The following is a 26,357-nucleotide window of genomic DNA, read 5'->3' on the forward strand; positions in this document are numbered from 1 at the left end:
ATGGCTCTTTCACAGTACCAAAACAACCATGGAGTTAGGACCTGGGATGATTCGCACTTGTGTCTTCTCCGAGCTCAACTAATCAGTGAATTAGGCCGAAAATACGAACATTTTCCTACCCAGGATTTGGAAGGAAACAACACACCAGCCTCCAGACCCTCCAGACATCCCAGTTTTCTGCGGTAGTAAAATCGGATATAAAACCTTCGATACGCACGACGTTGCCGACACTCCCCGGATAGCCCGTCCCACATATCACATTCACGCTTCCACAAATTGTACAACACTAGCTTCTCTGATCCACCTTGCTCGGACTCTGACAGCAAACATATTGCCCATACGTTAACATTCGACTGCACAGCATATCCAAAACAACGGAGGGAAAACTGCAGCAGCCGTAGGACCATGCGCACCTTATTACTCAAAAGTCAAAGCAGCGCAGACGCCACCGAGTCGCCTTGTTTACAGCCAGACAAACCCTTTACAGCTCTGACAGCAAGAGATAAGACTAGAGGAGATGACACACAAGGTGAGTATACAAACACTTTAAGAGATTATATGTATCAGCCAACTAAAGCAACTTTTATTTCTTTTCGCATAAGTTAAAAGTAATAGTTGAGATTGCCTGCTTATTTTTGGATAATAGATTTTATTTTACGAAACCACCCAGACAGAATAAATGACTATTTCACAGAACGCTTCAGAGAACATCAAAACAGCATAAGGCACCAAACTAGGAGTCAAAGCGCCAGGTGTGTTATTGCTTTAGAACATATATGTGGTGGCCAATTTTGGATGTGTTAGTTATTCGTGTTAGTTACATTTCTCAATTTAAATAGCAATGTATTCAGTCTGGGACAAAGGAACACAGAGTACAACTAATTTCTTGCCAGTTACAATCTGTGGTTAAACACTTGATTTATTTTTGTTCAGTAATTGTAGTTTTTAGAATCAGAATCAGAATCAGAATCAGAATCTCTTTATTTCACCAAGTATGTTACCCATACAAGGAATTTGTCTTGGTGAGAGCAACACGCATGACAAGTAACAAAGAAACACAGAACACAGTCTTAAACTAAAGGAAAATGACACTAAACACGCACTTTCATTTTCAAATTGGAAACAGCACATTCACACTATTTATTTTAGTTTAACTTGTATAATTATCACAAAACACTACATTGTGACACACACCTGTGATTGGATACGTACACGCAAATGGGTTTATTTTCTTTTCATTTTTTAGGTAGTTTTGAAAACCGCAGTTTGAAAACTGTCAATCAGTATAATTGAGTGCTTCTATTAAGGCAATGTTAATCTATTTTCTGAACCAGAAAGAAGGCCGTTTCAATGATTGAAGAGCTATATTATACTTATTTTTTGTTCTTGACCAGCTCTTGAATCACCGACTACACTAAATATCTGAATACGTAAAATCTGTTTTAAATCATATGAGAACAAAGTAATATTTACATTCAGAAATTAAACTGTATGGTTATTATCTTTATTATAGACAATGTGATTTGCACAGATCTAGCTACCTTTATCTAGAATAGAGCCCGAAGTGTCATTTGTTTCACAATAATGTCAAATGAATGTGTGAAGTTTCAAGGCTCTGTAGGCATATTTCTTTGAATCTATTTGGCAAGTAGTCAATAGTTCAAGGGAAATGAGTTTACTTATTGCTACTCAAGGTCGCTTGCCATAAAAATAGCCTGCTGGTGCTTATTATTTCATTTGCTACAAAACCTGAAACCTGGCAAATATTTTTTTCATTTCAGCTGAAGACGTGAGCTTGGAGAACGCTACAAGCAGCTGGTTGTCAGCGAAAACGGAGAGGAAGACGCGATGCCCATACACCAAACACCAAATTTAGGAACTGGAAAAATAATTCCTATTTAACATGTACCTGACTCGGGAGCGCCGCCTGGAGATAAGCCGCAGCGTCAATATCACAGACCGCCAAGTTAACATCTGGTTTCAAAACCGCAAGATGAAATGACAAAAAATGATGCAGGAACATAGGACCAGGGGCACGGGCGCTCATTTGCCCGTGTAATTTTATATTGCAACCAGCACAGCACCAACGTCCCCTGAACAAAAACACTTGTTTCATACAACGGATTAGACATTTGATAAAAAGGATAAAAAGTGTCACATGGATATTAGTTTCACCGCAAAGCTTTAAATATAATTTTCTGCAGTTTGTACTGTTGTCTTGACAATGTTCTTCATGGACTTAATGCACTTTATTGACTCCAATAAGCGCTTCTTTTTCAGAAAAGGTCCAAAGACTGTTCTTAATATTTCCTCCTCAAGGACTATTGCTTACAATAGATATTCTGTACATATACAGAAAAGGAAGACATTATTTATTGGTCTATTATTTACTGTGGATCACGCGATTGAAGTGGGATTCATTAAGAAAAGAGAGCACACGAAGTAACAAACATAAAGTATCAAATATGTACCAAATAATAAGACGTGAATTAGGCATCAAGGACAACCGATTAGTTTTAACATGCTTAAATTTTAGAATTACAACAGAGATACAGATTGTATTACACGGCTCGTGTTTTTTTGTCGTTGGTCAGTTATAATTTACCATAAGCAGGCGGTAAATTGTGTTGGGTAAATAAATCAGGTTTTTGAACAAATATGCTATTCTAGTTTTTTTTTTATCAAAGTAGCAAGCATGAGCTTATAGTACAATTACGTAACTTATAGGTTTTGTATCTTAAATTTGGTTAACAATCAATACCGTAGCATGCTCTGGACATACTTTGGTATTTTGACTGAACGAAAATAAGTAACTTTGGGCCCTTTTAAACTATATTTTATATAACACGCTTACAGAATGTATTTTAGATTCTTGTGTTGCTATTTGCAGTTTAATGAATTTCAATTGAAGGGAATGTGTTACTTACTTTAATGATAAAAAACACGTATGTGTACACTGTAGTCGCACAATGGCTGTAGACATTAAATATCACAACGGATATGTAATCCATGTATTGAAGATCCTTTTATGGAGAACATTTAAGTTTTTTCTTTTATTTACAAACGTTGTCCTTGAACATCGTTTAGGAGATATTCAATTACAATGTTTAAAACGTTACTGAAACAAATAGTAACATCTAATACTGATCTATTACAAGTCAAGTATTACACAGATTACTGATGCAGTGTTAAGATCGGTATTTGTATGGATTGTATTGTGTTGCATGACGTTTTTTGTCGACCCAAATCTTCTCGAGATTTGAGGAGACAGACCCACAAGACGCCAGCTTAAATGTAGTTTGGTCAAAACGTATAGGACATTTCAATAGTGTCTAATGCTGCTGATAAAATGGTGAAGATAATACTGGGGCGTGTTATTGGGCGTGTGTGTGCATAGCAGATGTTTCTGCTCTTTCTGGGATCGTTGTTGAACCCTGTCCCGTGATCAAAAGTCCAAAAGTCAATATACCAACAGGATGTTCAGAGATATATTAAATCGGCTTTAGAAGTCCACTCGGCTTGCTAGTCATTTAGCATGGCTTGATGAGAATCAGGGCTCACAAAAACGTTAAATTACTTGTCGGTTCATAACCGTTCCAGAAAGAGTCTGTGGTGAAAATATCAACAGAAAATGCATTTTGCATTTTTAAACTGAGATATGACCTTCATGTTATCGTACTGCTAGAGAGGTTATACCTTACATTCCTATCTGAAGCAAAGTTGAAATGTATCTCTTGTTGTCGTGTGTTTTTCATTTTTCCAAGCTGCCGAGCTCACTTTGAATGGTTTAAGGGGTTAAGAACTAATTTAGAACACATGCGGATACACCACACAAAATACAGCTGCTGCCCTTTTGTCTGCGCGAGAGAAAACTACGCCTTTGCCTTTGGGAGTCGCCATGTTTAGAGCCCACAGGTCCCAACGTCATTGGCCAGGCAAGACAAGGGGCAGCTCTTTTTCAAACCAGGGGCAATCGAGTCGCTTTTATTACTGGGCTAGGCTGTTGCAGTCAAAGGACCGGATGTGTTTGTGAACTTAAATTACTTTATACCGGGTAACTGCCTTGAACAATCGCCTGAAATGTCGACGTCATAAATTAATCGGAGATCACAACGCATGCATGTTAACATGCTACATCGTTTTGAGCTGTATCTTTTGTGTTTTATCTTTTGGCTTAACATATTAACATGTCTTGTGTTCGCTTTACTCTCTGAATGCACAATTTCTTGCCATTGTCCACCTACTAAAATCCGAGTGGTCGCTGCAGCACTCCAGCTCTCTCTTTCTCCCCATCTGTTGGCGTGTTTCCAGAGTTTTGGTCAAGCTGGTGTGTGATTTAGGTAGTTTCACGTTGTTGGGATGGACGTTTAATAACACAGGAACCTGAAACTGCCTGAATTACTCCAGTTCTTATACACCGAAGCACTGGCAAAACAAATTGGTTTTACATTGAAGGATGGACTTAAGTCAACGGATGCAACTTATGTTTGTAGTAGTTTTATCCCTCTTTCTAACCATGCTTGCTGATTAGCCAACCTGTTGCACACAGAACAGCGTGAAGACCTGATATGACGTTCCCGACCCGTTCCTTTGCGAGCATCAGTTCATTTACAAACATAATACTTTTTTATGAATGTTTATGCACGCAGAAGTTGTAAATCTGCCCACTCAGAACACGGCATTAGACTTCTTAATCTTCACACAAGCCAGTTTAACTCTTTGCCAGTGAGATGGCCGTTTAATAGCAGGTTATCATTTTATAGCTACAGTACAATATTTTAAATATAATTAAAACGTGGGTAATACCATGAACGTAGTATCTGATCATAATTTATCTGTCATTTATCTATCTATTGATATGTGTCTGTGTGTGTTTTTGGTGCTTGGATGAATAAGTGAATGGGTTCGCTTGCACATAAGTAAACGCATATAGGTAAGCGCCCACACACTAACCTGCAGGTTCTAGCAGTTCATCGTAAAGTTAGTGACGTCCTTGGCACATGCGTTGTGAAGAACTCCTGTATTGTTGTTAAACAATGTGTTTCTGTTAAACAATTTGAAAACTATAGAAGCTGAGAATTTAAAAACATGTAGTTACTTAATGAACATGATAATTTAATATAAATTTAGAAAGTAATACACTGAATTTTCTTGAGTAAAATATGTACATCTGTACCACGTTATTCTTCTCATTAATTACACAGTTGTGACGTAATACGCGTTCATGAAGAAATTACACGTTTATATTTTAAATGTATTACCTTTTTAAAAAGCTCTTACTATGGAAATCAACAGACGAGAATTATATGTGGAATCGTGCTTTCTGTAATCTCTTTATTCAGTAGTATGTAGCTTGGCCTAAAAATAGGTAATGTACTACAGGTGATGTAATGTGTTGTGGATGTCTCAAAAAAAAAAGAAGAAAAAAAATCACCTATAATATTACATTTCGAAACAGACTTCATTTAGAGTTGTAGTGCGGTCAGTTTAAATGTTGTTCACTCCTACACTGTATATTCCCCTAACGTAGATAATATCTCGATATTACACATATACGATTAGTACAACTCATGTATGTCTAGCAAACTAGCTAACAAGATAGATAGAACCCATTTTTGAATAATAGGTAAACATACTTCACTGTTTTTGTTGCTAGTAGTTTAACTACTCCATCTATTGTATATGGGAAATCACTGAAATGTCACTAGTACGTTATGCAAGCATGGTTAAAATAGACATACAGTCAACTTCAAGCGTAGAGGTTACGTTATGGTGTTTAGTATAAAGGTTTGCATATATGGCTGTGTTCATGTTCAAAGGGATTTAATTTGACACGACAAATCGACCGTGTGGGTAACATTAAGCGTCTATAGTCTTTGAAAATAAAATCTGTTTACATTGCAGGTAACACCCCCCCCCCCCCCCCCACCCACACACACACACACACACACATATTATGTTAAAACTTTATCTATGGTATTAGATTTCTCATTATGTTGTATTATATTTTATTATTAGTTCTAATATTTTCTTTAGCAACATATATGCTGCAAGATGCGCCCTAAATTGGGCAAGATACAGGCACAAACACAACTGAATGCGTTTAATTTCTAGGTCTAGTGCTAATATAACTCAAAAGGATATGGAAATAGTAGGACTTTAATTTAGTGTTTAGGTGTTTCACATTTTTGTGGTTTCCTAGCTTTCCCAGAGCGCATTGCACAAATGTGTTTCATTATGAAACTGGCCCTGTTTGCTCGTGGTTAAAGGGTGTGTATAAAATTAGATCAACGCCAAATGCTAAATTATGTCTAAAGTTGTGCTCCTTCCTAAAAAAAACCCACACATTTCAATAGTTAAATATTCGTAAAACCACGTTATTACATATGTAGACAGCTCAATCTTAAATTTCTGCCACAAATGTGTATTAAAACAATAATAATAATAATAATAATAATAATAATGAGAAGAAGAAGAAGAAGAAGAAGAAGAAGAAGAAGAAACAGAAGAAGAATAAAAACATTTTGCTTAGGTTTTTGCGCATATCTTTATTGTTTAGTCCCATGCTAAAATATTAACCTGGAAACACCCCATTATAGATGCATGTGGAAGTAAAATTGTAATATGCGGCATGTTGAGGAAAAAAAAGGCCAAAGCATTTTCCTGATGTTCCAAGCAATTCACAAAACAATAGATGCGATGCCATATTCCCATGTAGCGTTTTTTTGTAAAATAAGCACCCTCTTCTCAAACCAAGTGTTTCTGAACCCTGCTTTTTCTCATGAGCACGTGCACGGAATGCTACGGCAGCCTCGTTTACGGTCTTCGCCACAGGCAGTATATCAGGCCTATAAAATTCAAAGCTGCCTGATGTAGTATTTTATTATAGTATTAAACGACGAAAAAGTTCAAGTAGTTTCTTCCATAAATACAAGAGGATTGTCGTTAGGTACTGTTTAACACACTCGTTAAGAAAAATTACTGTTAATTTCCTAATTAAACCCAGTATTATCTCCACGCGCAATGAATAAGACCAGTCTACAGTTAAAGAGCACAGGCAAATGCTATAAAATGTTCCCAAAGAATATTACAATAGAGCAAACTCGTGTTCATGATGGATGAACTTGACAGACTCCTGATTTTGTCTTAATTGAAGCTCCTTAACGTCGTTTGAGACTTTTGGTAAGTTTTCCATACGCATGTGCAAAAATAAAATAAAAACGTTGTTAATATTTCCTTTAGCATTAGGAATGCTCTAAAAATACAAACATGCAGTCATTCAGCAATAATGATTAGAAAACAAACATAATTATCCAACTTCCTTTCGCACAGGCCTTTGCATGTTAGTCATATTGTCAAAACGTGGATAAAGTGGATATGTCACCGACAGGTTGTAGATATCTGGATATATGTACATACTCCCATTTTGCATATTACATAAACAAGACAGTTTATTTAGAGGGGAAAATATGGATAGTGCAAGAGGAGGAGAGCTCTGCGCAGCCCCTTGGCGGATTGATTTACGCCCCATTGACTCTTTATCAGGCTCGCGAAAAAGACTGACCAATCATTTCGCTTGAAGCGCACAACATAGCAGACCGGCTCTACTTTGTTGGCGAACGAGTAGCGCTAGCATTGTGAAGAGAGGGAAAGCCCAGATCTATGGTACGTTTTTCTTTCAATGAACCGTACAGTGTATAATGTCCGAGAATGTCCATTTCTGGAACTCTAAGCAACTACTATGTCGATTCCATCATAAGTCATGAGGGGGAAGATCCGAGCGCTGCCCGATTCTCTAATGTACAGTACTCCAATTCCAGGCAACCGGGAGCCGGGGAGCATCCCGAATTCCCCTCGTGCAGTTTTCAGCCTAAGCCTCCTGTGTTCAGCTCGTCATGGAGTCCTTTCAGTCCGCACACGTCCAACGGTTTACCGGCAGTCTACCATCCTTATATACCAACGCAGCCGGTGCCTTCAACGGACACCCGGTATCTCCGTTCATGGCTCGACTGCGCCCCGAGAGCCGAGCCGCTGCCTGGCCAGAGTCAGGTCAAGATGGAGCCACTGTTGGGACACCTCGGGGAGCCCCCAAAACTCGGAGGGCAACACGAATATGTTTTGGAATCCTCCTCGGCTCGAGAGATGAATTCTGGCCACGGCTCCGGATTTGAAGACAGTAAGGACATTTGCGAAGGTAGCGAGGACAAAGAAGGACCAGATCAAAGTAAGTTATAAAACGAGGAAGTGAACAGTCTGTAAAGCTTTTAATGCTGTCATAAAACGCGAACAAAGCAACTGAGACCCACAGCCTCCCCACCCTGCCAAGTTTGCTCATGTGGCAAACAGAGCTCGAGAGTCAGCATGTTTGTTTCTAGGCGACAGAAATATAGACCTTCAGCAAATTATGCATGCTTTTGATTTTAAATTTTCAGACTTTCCACTGTATGTTTTGACTGTATTTCTGGCACCCTTGAACCAGGTAAAACTACGAATATGGCAGTAATTTGGACTTTGCTCTTTTTCATTTACATAATACTTTTTGGATTGTGTGTATGTATCACCCCCCTCTCTCAGTACATGTGGGTGTGCGACAAAGCTTGTTGTTTGCGCTTCGATGCACCTTTGCTTTTTCTTTAATTTCCCCCAAATATTCTGTATCGTTCAGCCACAGGTTATACATTTGAATGCGGTAAAACACTCCGTAACTGCTATAATTGTTTGTTTCCCTACACGTAGATAGGTGTCTGGATGCGCATCCTTTGTTTTTTCTCGTTCTTACACTTTCTCAGTATCAGTGCACATGCGCGTAAGAGTGGGCTTAGGGAAGCCCAGAGAATGAGTTTTCTACCCCGGAACCAACGGAGAACTATAGCATGAATAACGATGATTTATCAAGATGTGCTGTACTGGCTCTCATTTATAGTTGCATTCCCACAAAAGGGATTGTGTAGAGAAATACGTAGCATGGGTTCTACTGCGTTACCAACACGCTAAAATATACTTTAACTCTTCAGCGTGTCTTGACAAATGGTCGTTTTCGATTTAATAGGAGTGACGTGGAACGGACATTGATTTTAATTCGCGAAGAAGGCTCGATCAACACAAACACTAATGGAATGGTGCGCAAAAGAAATCCCCATTGTGCTGCCATGGGCGCCGCTCCAGTATAAACGGCAAGAAAAAGCAATGAAGTTGGGAATTACATGGCCCACTTTGTGCTCGCGGCTGCCCACGAGAAGCAAAGAAAGTTATTGCCCCCCCAACTTTATTAAGTTACAAGAGGAGCCAACATATCCATTAATTGTTGTATGTGGGCTCTGTGGGACGTATAGTGTAAAAGGTCTACATGACAAACGATACAATCAAACCGTAAGGAAACACAATGGCACGCTTCCTAATATGAAAACTCCCATTTACTGCTAAAACAATATGATAGAATTGTCAAGAGGCGTTTCCATAAATGAAACTGTAAACTTTAATATGATGTTGAGTTTTTTTTCCCGAAGGATTGCATCATGTACCCTATTATGGTGTATTGTAAGTAAGAAAGTGGGAGATTACATATCTTTCACATGCATCCACAATGCCTAGCTGACTGACACATGCACGCCTCATTCTTGATAGGGTTTTTTCTATTCGTGATATAACTAGAATTGCATCACGAGATTTAGCACTTGATGTAGGACTAGAGTGCATGTTTTAAGGTGTTTCTACACAGTTTCCATGTATGAAGGAATTGCTGCAGTAAGGGAAGCTTACTGGGAGTCTCATTCATGCTAGGTCATGCTCGTGACCCTTAAGCGTCAGGGCCGAGTTATGTGTACAGCATTTGCTAGTTTGTCGCACGACTAAAAGACGTTCTCTGATTACAGGGGAAGCTCTTTGGCATGGCTCGTAATGCCATTCTACATCAGTGGGCATTTTTCAAGGGATATTGATATTAATATGTTTATGCCTAGAGTCGTAAAGACTAGTACCTAACACTGCTACCAACAGAGTACGCGATGCAGTCTGCTAATATGTTTCATCCCAAAGGCAACTTAGTGGAAACATTTTTGGACTCCCTCTACATTCCCGAGAAAGCCACCGAGGGAAAATAAGCCTCGTTAGAGAAGCTCTTCCGTCATAATTCTCTCCACATTTCTCCCTAAAAGGAGATAATATCATGTCACAAGCGACCGTGGTTTAGAACGCATTCCAGTATGGTTTAGCTGCTGTAAAGTGAGGCAAGAGGGGTGGCAAAGTCATGACTGACACAGCACAACAGAGAGGAAATTCATTGAATGATTCTTATATGAAGCTGTATTCCTTGTTTTAATTGCACAGGTTGTGGGCAGAACACCTAGTATATGATATATGAAGTAATTTGTGTAGGCTTATTTGAGGGCATGAGGGTATCTGAAAGATATTTTAAACGTTCAAGAGACAGAAAGGCAAAAAAGGCCCCTATGGAATTCCGCATGGTGTTATGTTAGCCTACAAGTGCATCTCAAATGTTATTTCCATATTTTTGCTATTATTGTATCATATATTCTGCAGTTTTCTCATTAGGAAACGCTGTTTGTGTTGTCATTTGCAGATGATCCGTCAGCCAACTGGTTACACGCTCGTTCGTCCAGGAAGAAGCGATGTCCATACACGAAATATCAAACCCTGGAGCTCGAGAAAGAATTTCTCTTCAACATGTACCTCACCCGAGACCGGCGACATGAGGTAGCGCGTTTGCTGAACTTGACGGAGCGGCAAGTTAAAATTTGGTTCCAAAACCGAAGGATGAAAATGAAGAAAATGAATAAAGATCAGTCCAAGGAATGATGGCAAAGGAATCTACGCCCAGCCTGTACTCACTCTCTTTTATCAAAAATATGCTTACATTTGGACAGTGATACAAGGAGTGTTTGTAGCCCATGTTCGTACCCTATATTTCAACCCCCACCCCTAAAAGGGATACAGATTTCTGGGATGCAGACCAACTGACGGAGCAAAGCAGGACAGTAGTCATTAACTGACTGGAAAAATTAAATCATGTAATGCGTACATACTCATTGTCTTTTGTTTTGAACTTCGTTTTCACCATTCCTTTTCACAGAAATTTAATTACAGCTACTTATATTTTTACTTAAAAAAATGAGTGTTATGTAGACGTTTAATTCTTTATTTGTAAATTTATTTTCGCATTTGCGCCTTTAACAAATCGGCGCCATTATTAATATTATTGTTAGATCAAGAAATACTCTTATTAGTGCCATTTTGGAACAAATATTCAGGTATTCTATCTTTATGTTTGGTTGGTTGTTTTATTTGAAGGTCTTAATACTGGAACAAAAATAGTGAGTACATTTTTGTTTGTTTACTACAGCTACAACATACTGTGTGAAATTCTCTAACCATATTTCTGCTCTTGCATTGTATTATTTATGTAAGTCTTTTTAAGTATGATATTCTCCATCGAACGTTGCTTTGCCTTGTGCATTTAAATGATACATAAAGCATTGTTAATTTAATGACGTCTTAATACTTGTAATCTAATAATATAGTGATACCATCAACGTCATGTAAAAGCAAAACCTTTAATTGTACAGGCCGTATACCTTTTTGTTTTAAATGTTGCCCTAGTTATGATGTCGAGGGACGAATTAACTTAACAATATCTGCTGGATGTGTTTATATGTGCGTAGCTAGCTTGTGCGTAACTAAATAATTCGGCCGTAAAAAAGTAAAACATGAACTCAGCTGAATACATGTTCAGTCACATTTATGTGTATAAATGTTTACATACATTATCGCATGTCTCGTAGATATGTTTACTTTCTCTCTTATGTGTTTTTAAAATGATATAGAATAAGTGGGTGTTGCTCCATGTGTAGTCTTAGTATGACAATTCTAATTTATTGTAAATACGATATGTTTTCGATGGAATGCGTTTTACATTGTGTTAAAAAGGATGAGCTTTAAAAAGATCTCATACTTGAATTAGCAGGTAGACGTGTTCTTTATACTTTCAGATATTGTTTACATGTTGTGGTCTATTTGTGTTGTCAGCGTTAACTATTATGTTCCAGTATTGTTCGCTCGACATTGTATTGGTTTGCTTGTGCAGAATTCATAGATATTATCTCATATGTTTGCATTTGTCTGTCTTCTGCCAACTAAATGCCTGGACTTTTCTGGAGTCGCGTGCACGTCTATCTGCAACTTCCCAAAGCATCATTGGAGTGTAAAGCACCATTGACCTACTCCTCTTTAACTGTATAACTATCACAGACAGACGCAGAACACACACGCACACACATACACACACACACGCACACACACACACGTTTCTTACGGCATGCGGCCTTAGCTACCTTTTTCTTTTCCTCTATTTGTTTGAGCATATCTTATAGAGAATAATAATTTTTCTGGATTTTGGGAACCTTAACGAAACGCTATTTCAGTCACATAATCCAAAGCTCTTTTTGTACACAACTGCTCCTTTTTCCTCTGTGCGATGGCACGACAAATGCTGGACTCATATTAAAAGTTTACACAGAACACTATCTGAGTTTTTGTGATTGATGTATCCATAACTAATGCGTTGTTTTTATGCTATCGTTATTTTGAAAATCGCTACAACTCTCGCACGTAACACTGTACTGAATAAACACAAGACTAGAATAGCATGTAGCCTGGCGCTTTCGCTTCTTGTGCCTTTTTGTCCAAGTACGTCCAGTACAGTATTCTAATGCATCTCATTCAATTTCTTCTTCCATAATATCTCTTTTTGGTGAACAAAAAGAAAACGTATTTATGAGCACGAAGAGTGTTTTCTGCAATGTGAATATAGAAGCCACCTTGTAACTCTTGGAAGTAAATCAGCGCTTATCCTCAAGTGCCCTCATCCGCTGCATGTCGAAGAGAAATGCTCTGTAGTTTTCAGTACCACATTCATTTTGTGCTATAACGAGGGGCATGTGTTGGAAATATGCTCTCGTGCGTTGGGGCATTTGTCTTGCATTGGAAAGAGAGAACGTGTGTCTCATATGTGGACAACCAAAGGGATTTTGGAAGAGTAGTTTCTGGATTGTCTTTTTGCTGAACATCAGGCTATATTTATTGATGATGTCAAACAAAGCAATCTTTGGTATTTCACACGCCGAATAATATATTTGTTGGAGATAGACTAGGTTACTCTTTTTATAAAAAATAAAACATTGTAATAAATGTAAATGAATTTATCAATATAAAAAGGCACTTGGCTTTGATAGTTTAACATGTACATTCGCTAGGATTGCAAAACAAACACTACAATCCACAGACTAAATGCATTGTCCATATCTGTTTTAAAAGCTAACATCTGCTGCATATGATGCTGAAACCTACCACAGACTGTAACAATTAAACTTCTGACAAAGCCGGTAGTCTCGGTCCACGTATGTGTTTCCGGGGCAATGTGCATTATCAGTTTACATATTCAATTCTGTTATTCTATTGTGGGCTTACACTTACGTTTTGATTACACATATGTTTCTTTTGGGTGTTTTGAAAGGAAACAAAATGCCAGAAAGGATGTGCACTCGCACTTTAAAGGAGAGAATGGGAAGTCCACCGTCATAAAAAACAGAAAGAAAATTCAATTCAGTGTGCCGCAATAAAAGAATATGACTGCAATAAAACTTTATAGGGTATACATTTCTGAAGGTTAAGAACTAAATGGCTGTAAAGCAAATACTGCAGAAGAAAAAAGAGAGAAAGCTTTCGAAACTTCAATAATGGTTAGGCAGGGCAATTTGACGGCGCATGGTCTCCGGACTGGGAAACCCGTTGACTTGTTTTATTTTGACCCCTTTCTTGCGTTCGTCGTTTTATTGTTCGCAGCGTTTGTTGTTTAGACCTCCAGATTCCTTGCAGAGTAGGGGGCCGCGAGCAGCGAGATCAGGACTTCCAGATGAGAGCTCGGAGTCCACTTCGCTCGACGCCCACCCTTTGTTCCATTTCCGAGCACACCACAGCCGCCTTATAGTGGGGGCCATAAAATGACACAAAAAGGATCTCTGGCGAGACGTCTAGGATGACCAACCTTAATTTGTTTATAGCCCAAGCTCGACTCCTCCATTTTGTGGTCTCACATCCGATTGGGTCGTGCTGGGAACTGATACAATGGACGGTTGCTAAAGAGCAGCTTTTCTCGCCTCCAAAATGCCGTAGTTCAGGTTTCAGCAGCAGCGGAAGAGACAAGTGACATTAAATCGTAGATTAAACAAATTTACATTTACGACTGGATTCAAATTACGCTGATATAATGGGTATTTACCTATGGATATATCACAACTTACTGAATTTAATATCAGTAGGTTCCCCACTAAAGACAAGAAAAGGAACAATATTAACCATTATTCAACTGTTTCAGTGGCTTTGTTTTAATTAAAGCGACCAGGAAGTAACGTCAAATTGGATGCTAGCTGTAAAATTAAACTATAAAACCAAATGTACAATTAAAAGGCTAATAATAATAACAACACATGTTATGCCCATACAAAGCCTAATGCTTTTGGTCAATCATTTTCAAAAACGCTTTATATTAAACACGATATAAAACCTCACGTTCTGTTTAGAATAATACCCATAAAAATTGATTATATATTTTTTTCAAGTACATTTTACTTTCTTTTTTGTTGTTTATACTAAGCATGCACACACACACACACACACACACACACACACACACACACACACACACACTAAGGTTATTCTAAGGTTATTTTATTAATGGAAAACCTTTAGTGAGTTCAAAGCAATAAGATACCATAGTTATCAATGATAATTGACGAGTGCGTAATAGCAGTCGCACAGTAATAAATGCATGCATATTTAAAATAGCATATAATGCCATGTAAAATGATTAAATATAATCTTATCTTTGATCATTTAAATTTGATAGCTCATGGGATAAGAACTAACATAATGTCAGTATTCTACGCTTTTCAAAAATCTATAACTGATTGTTCTTAAAACGACCTATGGACACAAGTTGGTACTCGTTATTATAGTGTTCCTTATGAATACAATAAAAGTTCATTTTAGCTTTAATAATTAAGTTATTTAAAATAGTACAAATATACAAAGTGGGCATACGAATGTACGAAGAGGGTACGAATTTGAATGGTACCCGGGAAAGGTACATTACACTCTATTCCTTGTTGTGGTGAATTAAATTACACAGTTTCTTACACTAGTGAATTTGCCTGTATTGGAGCTGGTAATACCCTCATTTCAGGTTTATGTCTGTTGTTTATAGAACCATTAGCTCTAGCACTTCCGTCCAGCCGATTCTACATTTCCTCTTGGTTTGACATAAAGTGGCCACATGATGGCAATGTTGCTCTACAAAAAAACCTGATTGCTGCTTTTTTTTTTAGAGCCGGACACCACTGAGGCCGTAGAGAGCCTGTTTCACACTTGATTAAAGTGAGGGCAGCAGCAACTCTGCGTTTCACCAGAGAAGACAAATGTTTCATTCTTATTTAGGACAGAAAGAAGGACACAAGTACCATTTTCGTAAACCGCTAATTTCATCAATTTAATATGTGGAACACTGTACTTGACAGAATTTCATGAATAGCATCATCCGGTCTCACTTCCTCTGTGGATATTAAAGAAAATACATACTACTTATGTTTCCATTAAGATGACGATGGTAATGTGGTTAAGTATCATATATGATAATCAAAGTATCGTAATGAAACAAAACATGATAACACATCATTTCAGGTGATATCTCTCATTGTTTTAATAATGTAATTTACAAAATTATTTTGTAGCAGTGGAGTTCAAGACAAGATGCGAAATATTGTTTGCCAGAATATTTTCTCAATGAAAATGATTTTAGCAATAACAACAACATTTTGGCAACCTTTACTAAATTATAGGCAAAACAAGCCCAATCTCCTAATAAGCTTTGGCATTCCTATCCAGACTTACAGTTTCAACACAAATGATTTTGCTTTTACAATCTAGCTCGTAATTTCTAATTTCAGTGGGACAAATCAACGTTTATAATTTAAACGAAGTTAATAATTTAAACATTTAACGTGAATAATGCATGTAGAAATGATTACATTGCATGAATAGTACATTTATTTCTGTTTTAATATATTTTATTTTAAATAAATGTTTTTTATCTAGGTGTTTCATAAAATAATAAATTGTTGTAAAACAATTCGTGACTTTCTCACTTCCGTGACTTTTTCACACCATCACTACAAACTGGAGTAATTAAATCTACAATGATTATTTTTCTCTCATAAAATTTAAGATTCTCGAAAATAATGTTTGACTTTTTGTTGGGTACTGTAGTTTTTTGTTTAATCTCTTCTCATGCAGTCATTAGCATTTAAATCAGTCCTGACTCAAGTTAGCCCCCATTAGTTTTCCAGGATAATACTGTTACTTAATTTCAGATTTTCATCTGCTACGCATAGTATGAACGTATGGAAAACCGAGCAAAAAGACGATTAAATACTTTAACATTTCTACTCTCCAGAAATTACACCGTGTGAGGCATTTACGGCTCTGGCCGTGGGATATCATAAAACCCTAACAGCTTTTTTGATGTACGATGTAAACAATAAACAGGCGAGGCGTTTATTGCGTTGTATAGTTTGTTCAAGCATTTACAGACAAGTTCTCCATTATGCCTGCTGTGCACTTAATTTCTGCCGTCTTAACATCTTTATAAATATCATATTTAAACAAAACAAGATTATCAAAACGTTACATCTGACTGCCTCGTTTATTTTCGAGACGCTCCCATCGAGGCTGTGGCAGAGGATGGTTTGACGAGTTGTTTAAGGGAGGCTGTTAGGTTTATAGTACTTGTTAAACTGATACCAATTAAATCGTGTACTTCACATCGACCCTGACATTTCCAAAGAAGGGGACATTATTTCGTTAGGGACTTGTGTATTAATGATTACATTTGCAGCCCTTCAGGTTGTGTGTGATCAACATACAAAAATCAATCTCTGAATGGGTGGTTTAGAGTGGGTTAGTTGGGCAGGGGAGGGTGGAAGCTTTGCATTTGATCTGATGCAAAGCGGCAGATTTCTCATTAACTTACCCGCTTGAATATATTAATGGGCATATTCTCCCCTCCTCTCTCCCATAGCCCCCCTTTCTCTCTCCCCTGCTCCCTCGCTCCCCACCGTACCCTCTCCCTTTCTCTTTTACTCTCTTTTTCATCCTCTCACTCCCTCCATATCAGAAGCGCGCCGAGCGGTGGCCGTGTGGGGACGCAAGAAGCCAATGGCACGAGGACTCGGTAATAGATGCAAATTATCGTGAAAGGACACCGCAAAATATGAAACAACTCATTTGCAACGGAGTAAATCACAGAAAACTGTTTGGGAACTGGCTCCCTGCACCGGGATTGTGATGCTGGATCTTCTGAGCGGCGCTTTATCAGTGGAAGCTGAACAGCCGTGGTTTTACAGAAGCTGTTAAAACAAGATATATAATCACAAGTGATCATTTGATTGGAAACCAACGCATATTGTGGTATTTATCTCTTTTATTGCTTCAGAACCATCGTGTCTGGCCACTCTGTCTCTGGCTAAAACATACAAACAATCAAAAACAGACCCCTTCTCAAATAAAAACAAAAACATCGACAGCAGAAAAAAGATGAGCTCCTATTTTGTCAACTCACTCTTCTCTAAATACAAAAGTGGAGAGTCGTTACGTCCCAATTATTACGAGTGCGGTTTTGCGCAGGATCTGGGAACTAGACCCACCGTCGTGTACGGTCCAGGCACCGGGGCAACCTTCCAGCATGCGCCACAAATCCAGGAGTTCTACCACCACGGCGCATCCACGCTCTCCGCTGCTCCTTACCAGCAAAGCCCGTGTGCGGTGACTTGTCACGGCGAGCCGGGCAACTTCTACGGTTACGATGCTCTGCAAAGGCAAACTCTCTTCGGCGCCCAGGACGCCGACCTGGTTCAGTACAGCGACTGTAAACTCGCTACGGGAGGCATCGGTGACGAGACAGACAACGCTGAGCAGAGTCCGTCCCCAACGCAGCTGTTCCCCTGGATGCGACCGCAAGGTGAGCTCTCGGCAGGCACTCAGTTGCCAACTCTCGTGTGTTTGTGTTGGTGGGAGTGGATGCAAGCTGGATGCGCACAAAATCGCGGAGCACTTTAGTCCGAGAAGCCGCATTTCCTGTGTGCGCGCGAAAGGGGGACAATGGTGGGTTTTTATTGTTTTATGGTGTCCAAAACATGTGAATCACTTTACAGTTTAATGACCCTGCAAGAAGAAAAAAAAGAAAGAGAGAGAGACCTTTTCTTACTATACTAATGTGTGAGACTCTGGCCTACAGCTGATCTTTCACTTCTCACCCCAGTCAAAGTTTTACTGCAGCTTTTTACGACTTACAGTGATGCTGAGGCTTATTTCACTACAGGGTGGCCGTTTCACACAGGTTCTGACTTTTATTAGACTGCACATGTGACGAGATTTGGGCTGCCTTATGACAGTTCTGGTACAGGGTAAGATGTCCTCATTGGTGGATAATCGTGTAAAAATATTAAAACGCTTGTGTATTTAATTGTGCAGCTATTCTATTTCATCACGGTGAAACTGGTTCGGAGGTCTCCTGGGGTGCACCATAAGTCTGCTAATAAACTGACAATGTGCTTGCCCTAATATGGCGGAATAGCAAAATATCAGAAACTATCTTAGCAATAGGCCTTATTGCTGCTAATCATGCAGAAACGTCATCTGCAGATTTACTAAACGTTTTTCCATGCGTCTCTAACGTGTTTGAACTTGTTTTTGCCAGTAGCTGCCGGACGCAGGCGAGGCCGCCAGACGTACAGCCGCTACCAGACACTTGAGTTAGAGAAGGAGTTCCTCTTCAACCCTTACCTGACGCGCAAGCGGCGCATCGAGGTCTCCCATGCCTTAGGACTGACCGAACGGCAGGTCAAAATCTGGTTCCAGAACCGCCGTATGAAATGGAAAAAGGAAAACAACAAGGACAAGTTCCCCAGCAGTAAGTCAGAGCAGGAGGCTATTGAGAAAGAGAAGCGGGAGAAGGAGCAGGCGACCGGAGCCCAGTCGGCAAGTGAGGACTGCGAGAAGACTAAACAAATATAAAAGGGACGTGGAGGGCAGACAGCAATCAGGAGCGCAAAAAAAAAAAAAAAAAAAAAAAAGATATATTTAAAAAAGGACATTGACAGAGCGGAGAGAAAATAGATTGTCAAATAGACACTTCAATCTGTGTTGGGTCTTTGCATATTTCAATCGAATAAAGAGAAAGATGAGCAATGGTGGCGAGAAAGGACCCTAAATCTAATGTGTGACCACCGAACTTTATGATGACGGACGACATGAAGCATTTCTACGTTTTTTCTCTAATGTCCAGAGAGTAGGCCTATTATAAACTAGCCTCCTTTCTTTGTGAAATAATTATTGTGAAAACTCTGTTTCTATTGTTAGAATTTTGACATTAACAATTATCTTGGCAGCTGTATAGTTCTTAAGTTAAATGGTGCACTTTTAACTGTTCTCACTTATATGTTATGATGACGTAGCGATTAATGACTTCCAACAACATGAAACTGCCTATTTATGCCGTAGAATATATTTTACACCCTTTTAGTTTTCTCTCAGATTGATGGTATTTTGTTGTCTTCCTTTCTTGCGTTAAGCATGCGCACAGTGGATAAAAATAAATAAAAAATGGAAATAAAAAAGGATGTCATGTGACCCATTGTTTACTGTGAAAAAGATTTTTGTACTGTATTCGTGAATTGGTTTTTGGAAACTTGCGATATGCTTTCATTGTTCTTCATCACTTTGTTCTCTTGTCTAAACCTGGAAGAAGACGAAAAAAGTGGGCACAATAAAGTTTACAAGCGAGAATCCATGACAAAACTTGTTTTCTCTGCTTCATTGACATTTGAGCTGTGCAAGTGAAGTACAGTGTCCTGTCATCATCAGGCCAACACTAGTACCTCTAGATCACAAGAGCACTGTCTTACTTTAAAACATGTAAATGCCATTAAACACTGAAGGCTGGGCTACAAAGTTAGAAAACGTTGATGCTACATGATAGATTGCCTTGAGCATGTGAGATACACATACTTGTCAAATAGTGTGGTTCAAATGTGGATTTACTGCGTTAGTTGTGTGTTAAGTAAAAGTGAGATGCCATGTTAAACCACAGTTCAAAAGACTCATAACTATCCAGACAGACCAAAATTGTAACTCGACACTTTATGCAGAATCATACTGGACTATGTTTCAACAAGGATTCTCATCGGTTTACACAAAATCCATGAATTCCTTTCTGCTAAGCATAAAAATGTATTTGATGAAGATGTGCTTGGTTATGTTAGGCAATGGCTTGGAGATATGCTGTCTTAAACATTAAAATAAGTTTTCCCAAACACTTCTGTTATTTACGCAAATTCTGGCAGACAAACAGCAGGCAGAACAGAAACACACTTTGAGAATCTAGACAACGGTGATAGCTGGTGAAAAATGTTTTGCAATGCGCTAATCCAATCCGTTGCTGTGGAAATGGTTTGCTGGTGGTGATTACTCCGGCTATAGGGATGCTCTGAAGCAGAAACGTCCTTTAAGTAAGGGCCTGGCCATTATACCATATAGGGGTTTCTAAACAGGCACACCCGAATGTACACACACAGCACAAACTTCAGTGATGACATCGTTGGGGTGCACACTGAGGTGAGATATTTACATTCTTTGGAATCGATATTGAAAAAAATAGTTTTTTGTTATGTGTGTGGTGTCCACTAAAATGTGGGACGCCTTCGTAAATCTGGGCAGCCTAGTCACATTAAAAATAAAAATGCACTTTTTGGGTGGTTTATCGCTGGACATGACGTCAGGTGATTACAGAAACGTAGGCTACTCAGTATTCCATCGATTTTTATATTCTACTGTGCCTTTCTTTTGACTGTGGTTGTCTCTGTCTGGAAGTGAATCATTTAACGTACTTCACGTGGATGGTTGGCTGTGTACAGTGTTTTTTTCTTTTGGTCCACATCAGACAGAGCTGCTAGAAGTCTGACACTCATTGGAGGGCTCGGCGTCACGTGCTAACAGTCACGTGGTCTGTTTGGAAACGGGTGATTTTTTGGTGTAAATCTAGTCTGTAATTCTATAATATATCACTGGACCTCGTAAAACAGACACTAAAACCCCCTCCCCCAAATTATGAGTTCACTGTATTATGCCAACGCTTTTTTCTCTCAATATCAAGCGGCAAGTTCGGTTTTCCCGACTGGAGTGTTTCCTGAGCAAACTTCTTGCGCTTTTGCGTCCAGTTCACAGCAGGCCAGCGCCTATGGCTCGGGTGCTACCGGTTCGCCGTTCTCTACCTCCACCCCCTCGCCCTCCGCCTCTCTGCCGAGTTTGTACACTAACAGTGGAAGCCTTTCCACCCGGAGCCAAGGCATGTACCCTGCAGCGTATGGGCTGGGCGCCGGCTCTTTGAACATGCACGGCTCGCCCTTTGAACACCCGAGTCTTTCCGTGATGTGCGCCACCGACCCTTCCAAGGCGGACAGCTGCGGCAAGGCAGAGCAACGGAGTTTTCATCAACACGATGAAGAGAACCTCCGGATATATCCGTGGATGAGAAGTACAGGTTTGTAGTAACGCATGTTTCTAAAGGGCAAGACGTATGTGTGTCGAAAGTGTGTGTAGGGGGTTGGTGGTTGAGTGCGGGGTGCATGGAGGAATTTAAGATTACAAAGAGCTCTCTTTAACTGTGACATGGCGAAGTGGCCAGGGAAACTTCCTGAACCCTGCCTGACGTTCTTTCCGACCGTTCGGTCTTTAATGTCTATACAACCTCAATAAAACCACAATTTAAGACTCCTGAATTTGCATGAGACATTTGTGCTGAGAAAATAAGATGGGTGGTATAGAGGGGGGCGGAGGGGAGGGGGAGACACTGCTGTTTTAACATCGGGAAATACCAAGGCTGAAGACTACCTAGTCGTTTTTGTTTTCAATTGCATGTCTGAGTGGGAGATAAACAGTTAAAGAGTTTTTAACTTTAATAAATTACATGAAATTACACGGGATGTGAGTGCATAGAGTAGGCCTGTACAGTTGTACAACCACATCAAGTGTGTGTGGTGGTGGAGTAGGGGCCATGCGTGTATTTGACAACGTAAGTTGTTTCTTGAATCGGTGCCACATAAACTGTTGTTCTCTTCACTTTTATCAAGTTCACATTTTTCCATGTGCCTGTTTTGAATAGCCAGTGCAGACTAATCCAACTAATTGTTTTAACAAAAGTTTTTGCCTAATTACTTTTGTAAGCATCGAAGTCTCCATGAGCAGCAACGATCGTATCTATCCATAATCACTCATAGTCTAGTTTGCCTCCAGGTGTTAAAATACAACAGCGTAAATTGTTTTAAAATAGATTAATTCTCATTAGCAGGTCTCGTGACATTTACGAACAGGTAAGCAAATGCCTGACTGCAAATGTTTGACTGAACAACATAAATCCACTTTGCCATTTTAACGTGTGTGAATGCATGACGTGCGTATCTCAAATTATATCCATGCCCTGTGGGCGCAATTTGGTGAACGCATTTCTCATAAAGCTTTGCGGCCAGGTTTATCTATTGCTAAGTCTTAGACTTCATGAATTACATTTTTATTTCAAGCATTATTTAGTGTAGAGTCGCTCTATAAAACGGAAGATCAGAAATGTTTAACTAAACCCCACAGTGAAATCAAGAAATAGCTGATGTTTTGTCTCTTCAACTCTTCTAATTAGATTATTCATGATGTGACAAATGTTGTTTATGCCGCAGTTGAATTGTATCTATACAGTAAACTAAACGCATCGGTAGACAGCTACACACTCTGGAAATAGAGAGAGAGGGAGGGAGAGAGGGATGTAGCATTCACATGATTTAGAATTCAATTTTATAATTTTAGAAAATGTAGATGTTGTAAGTGGTCAGTCTAAGGTTACACACAAGAACTATTCAAGAAACTTTTAAAATATCAAATTTCAAATGGAAAATCAGATATATGTTCACCTATAAAGAGCATATAGACTGTATAGAAGAACGGTAATATTTACAATTCTTCTATACAGTCCATATGCTCTTTATAGGGGAGCATATATCCGATTTTCCGTTCTCGAATAGCATTCTTTAGAACAACGCACTCCTTTGTTTTCAGTTGTCTGAAAGGGTGTTCTGCAGAGACACCAACACAGCAAATATGCCACTCCGTTTGAAGGGAAGTAGATGCCCCAATACAGTGAATGTAACTCATGAGAAGACCCTTATGCTGCTGTTTCTCTCTCTGTTTCCTCTTTCGATTTCTCTCCTCTTCTTCCGAACTTAATCAAGCTTGCTCTAAGCCAGTAGGCTAATCACACAGAAAGTGACACGTCGCCACAGAGGGAAATAAGAACCACACTGACCAAGACGAGCAATAAAAAAGTTCAAAAAGCACACAAACGTAAAGCAGACTCCATTTGTCGACGGTCTGCTTAAAACGGAAACGGGAGGAAAGCAGTCTGGTTCTCATCGGCGGGGGCGCTGATCCGCAGCAGGAAGATTTTTTCTCTCTTTTAATACTCTTACAGCTGAGCCTTACCAAGATGGATACAAGAACGCTTTAGCGCCTCTGTGTAAAGAAACTACCATATTGTTGACTTTGGTCGTGTTGAGGAGGAAATCCAAACGCCAACCTTTCCTCCAGAGTTTGTGCGAAACCACAGTGCATACTAAATTCATGGGTATTTGTAGACATTATTCGGTGTTCTTATTTTTCTCCCATCATTCACCTAGTTTTGTATTTAAGATATGAGTAACTAACTTACAAACTTTAGTAGATTTACAGCGACTGTTGTTTAATGATTTGTGTAATAAACTGAATCTCTCTCTCTCTGCACACACACACACACACACACACACACACACACACACACATATATATATATATATATATATATATATATATATATATAGAAAGAGAGGCTGGATAGATTGGATATAGACAGATTTTATTTTTGTTTTTCTGTGAAGTGAAAAAAATGTACACTTCACACGTCTGCGCACAACACTTATTTTTAGTTAAATTAAATTTCAAATTACAAATATTAAATATAATATAAAAAGTAATGAGATACTAAATAGGTTTTGGTTTATTTGTTTTCAATAAAAATAAATAGGAATTGTGCTCATATACTCAATGTGTATGTGTGTACTCAATGAGTCATTTGGTATATTCTTTTTGACAGCTTACGATATGGATCATGTAAACAATATATCAGAATGTTCCCTAAAAACCTAAAACCACTACTTTCACTTCTGTTCTCTGGTATTCGGTTGAATGTGTTCATGCTTACATCAATGTGAAAACAAAGATTAATAGTCTGGTACAAAGCCTAATTGAGAGTGTAGAATTAAGACACAAAAATATACGCACCTATTGAACAAACGCAGAGAGAAAGAGGTCAGCAAGAATCGTTGCATAAGAATTTTCATATGATGATCAACAATTCACTTTTTAAAGTTGTTATTTTAATCGGTTAGGTCACCAGCTTTTATATGCTAAATTAATATGTGCAGTGTTTGTACTATAAGGCGTAACTCTTCAAAATTTAAGAAAAAGAGCTCAACACTATGTTTAGGGACACGGTGCTTTTTATTTCGGACAATTCGTTGGCACACAGAACACAAATTACTGTAATGCGATTTTATATGCAATGAGAAAATCAAATGTGGTGTTGTAGTTCTGGAATTTGTATCGAATAGTATTTGCGATATTTTATCTCTTAATGTTTACTGACCACTTGTTTAAAATAGCAGGCTGTTTTATTATATTGCTGTGTCATATTACTTGATTCTAACTCTACACTGCGTGACATTTTGTTCAGTGGATATTTCTGCTCGTCACAAACATCTCGTTTTTCTTCACAGGTGCAGACAGAAAGCGAGGCCGCCAGACCTACAGCCGCTATCAGACATTGGAACTGGAAAAAGAGTTCCACTTTAACCGCTACCTGACCCGCAGAAGGCGCATAGAGATCGCTCACGCCCTCTGTCTGACCGAGCGCCAGATCAAAATATGGTTCCAAAATCGACGGATGAAGTGGAAAAAGGAGAACAAGACGGCACACCCCAGCTCTCCTGCTGATGAACCAACCGGAGGGGGCGAGGAAGAAGAGGACGAGGAGGAGTAGTGACAACGACGAGAAAGGGAACCTTACACTGACATTAAAATGAAACGAGTGACGCAGCCTCCTTAATCTGATGATACACTGAGTAAAACAAATAGTACTACCTATAAAATGACTGCCCTATAAATGTAAACATCCCTACCTACCTGTTTATTGTTTTACACTTGTAAACGTACTAAACAAGTAAGCATTCGTTTGTATATGCAACATTTCGTTGTTTGCAGTAAAATTAAGTATGCTACTGTATGTTCTCCCGTTGTTATTACTTGCAAAAGGGAGCCTTTGTGCAGCATTTTGATATTATCAGTATTTTTTATGCGATTTCCGTTCACTGTGTCCTATATTTAATGTATATTTGTTTTAATTGTTCTAAATTTGTCTCAAATACTTTATTTGTGTATAATTATCTAAATAATGTAAAGTGGACCATAAGACATTTGGTGTATGGATTGTGGTGTCACGTGGAATTGTGTCAATAAAACGAAAATGAATGCAAAGAATCTAAATGTCGGCTTTTGCCCTTACAAAAATTATATTTTGCCATCACTGATATAAACTGGAAATAATAATAATGATAATAATAATAATAATAATAATAATAATAATAATAATAATAATAAGAAGAAGAAGAAGAAGAAGAAGAATATGAAGAAGAAGAACAATACTATTACTACTTCTACTACTACTACTACTACTACTACTACTAATAATAATAATAATAATAAGAAGAAGAAGAAGAAGAAGAAGAATAGTGAATAATTATTTAATTAAGCTTTCGTTGTGTGTTCCACTAAACACGGGTTATAATGCGTCATATGATTATAAAGCAAAAAGTAATATATAATAATATGCATCAAAATTATTTTAGTCTATAGTTGACAGACTTTATTTCATGCTAAATATATATTTTTGTTTTTATTTTACTATATGTATGTGTAGGTGTAGGTGTTAATAGTGTAGCATTGCAGGTACACATGTACCATAGTTTATCTTACAAATGCATTCCACGTCCTTAATAGTCGACCATCATTTTCGCTCTTGCTGTAGACTAACCTTATGTCAGGAAGCGGCCAAAAGAGAGCACTTTCATTAGGGGCTGTAAACTAATGTGTTTAGTGCA

General features: G+C 38.6%; 4 protein-coding genes across 5 annotated transcripts; all 4 read left to right on the forward strand.

Annotated features, from left to right (window-relative positions):
- On the forward strand, positions 1 to 2,974 carry hoxb10a (homeobox B10a). Its single transcript, XM_072693014.1, is given in 3 exon segments — positions 1 to 182; positions 243 to 529; positions 1,782 to 2,974. Coding segments are annotated over 3 exon segments (747 nt in total). The 3' UTR covers positions 2,060 to 2,974.
- Positions 2,975 to 7,497: 4,523 nt separating this feature from the next.
- Positions 7,498 to 11,193, forward strand: hoxb9a (homeobox B9a). Its single transcript, XM_072693380.1, has 2 exons — positions 7,498 to 8,224; positions 10,580 to 11,193. Exons 1-2 carry the CDS (start codon positions 7,711 to 7,713, stop codon positions 10,813 to 10,815), a joined length of 750 nt encoding a protein of 249 aa, XP_072549481.1. The 5' UTR covers positions 7,498 to 7,710; the 3' UTR covers positions 10,816 to 11,193.
- Positions 11,194 to 17,248: 6,055 nt separating this feature from the next.
- Positions 17,249 to 19,904, forward strand: hoxb8a (homeobox B8a). 2 transcript variants are annotated; one of them, XM_072693252.1, is made up of 2 exons: positions 17,249 to 18,085; positions 18,824 to 19,904. In XM_072693252.1, exons 1-2 carry the CDS (start codon positions 17,662 to 17,664, stop codon positions 19,138 to 19,140), a joined length of 741 nt encoding a protein of 246 aa, XP_072549353.1. In that variant the 5' UTR covers positions 17,249 to 17,661; the 3' UTR covers positions 19,141 to 19,904. The 2 variants fall into 2 exon arrangements, with proteins under 2 accessions (XP_072549353.1, XP_072549354.1); XM_072693253.1 differs by having other exon boundaries at positions 18,827 to 19,904.
- A 1,221-nt stretch (positions 19,905 to 21,125) lies between these two features.
- hoxb7a (homeobox B7a) lies at positions 21,126 to 25,737 on the forward strand. The gene is made up of 2 exons (XM_072693386.1): positions 21,126 to 21,664; positions 24,978 to 25,737. Exons 1-2 carry the CDS (start codon positions 21,232 to 21,234, stop codon positions 25,238 to 25,240), a joined length of 696 nt encoding a protein of 231 aa, XP_072549487.1. The 5' UTR covers positions 21,126 to 21,231; the 3' UTR covers positions 25,241 to 25,737.
- The last annotated feature ends 620 nt before the right edge of the window (positions 25,738 to 26,357 follow it).

The sequence above is a fragment of the Salminus brasiliensis genome, chromosome 12 (assembly GCF_030463535.1).
Source record: "Salminus brasiliensis chromosome 12, fSalBra1.hap2, whole genome shotgun sequence".
Taxonomy (NCBI): Eukaryota; Metazoa; Chordata; class Actinopteri; order Characiformes; family Bryconidae; genus Salminus; species Salminus brasiliensis.

Excerpts from the sequence above, each read along its gene's own strand:
- hoxb9a (XM_072693380.1), top strand. The coding sequence starts at position 7,711 with ATGTCCATTTCTGGAACTCTAAGCAACTACTATGTCGATTCCATCATA. Across the intron at positions 8,225-10,579 it reads CAAAGAAGGACCAGATCAAA|ATGATCCGTCAGCCAACTGG; the intron begins GTAAGTTATAAA and ends TGTCATTTGCAG.
- hoxb8a (XM_072693252.1), top strand. The coding sequence starts at position 17,662 with ATGAGCTCCTATTTTGTCAACTCACTCTTCTCTAAATACAAAAGTGGA. Across the intron at positions 18,086-18,823 it reads CCCCTGGATGCGACCGCAAG|TAGCTGCCGGACGCAGGCGA; the intron begins GTGAGCTCTCGG and ends TGTTTTTGCCAG.
- hoxb7a (XM_072693386.1), top strand. The coding sequence starts at position 21,232 with ATGAGTTCACTGTATTATGCCAACGCTTTTTTCTCTCAATATCAAGCG. Across the intron at positions 21,665-24,977 it reads TCCGTGGATGAGAAGTACAG|GTGCAGACAGAAAGCGAGGC; the intron begins GTTTGTAGTAAC and ends TTTTCTTCACAG.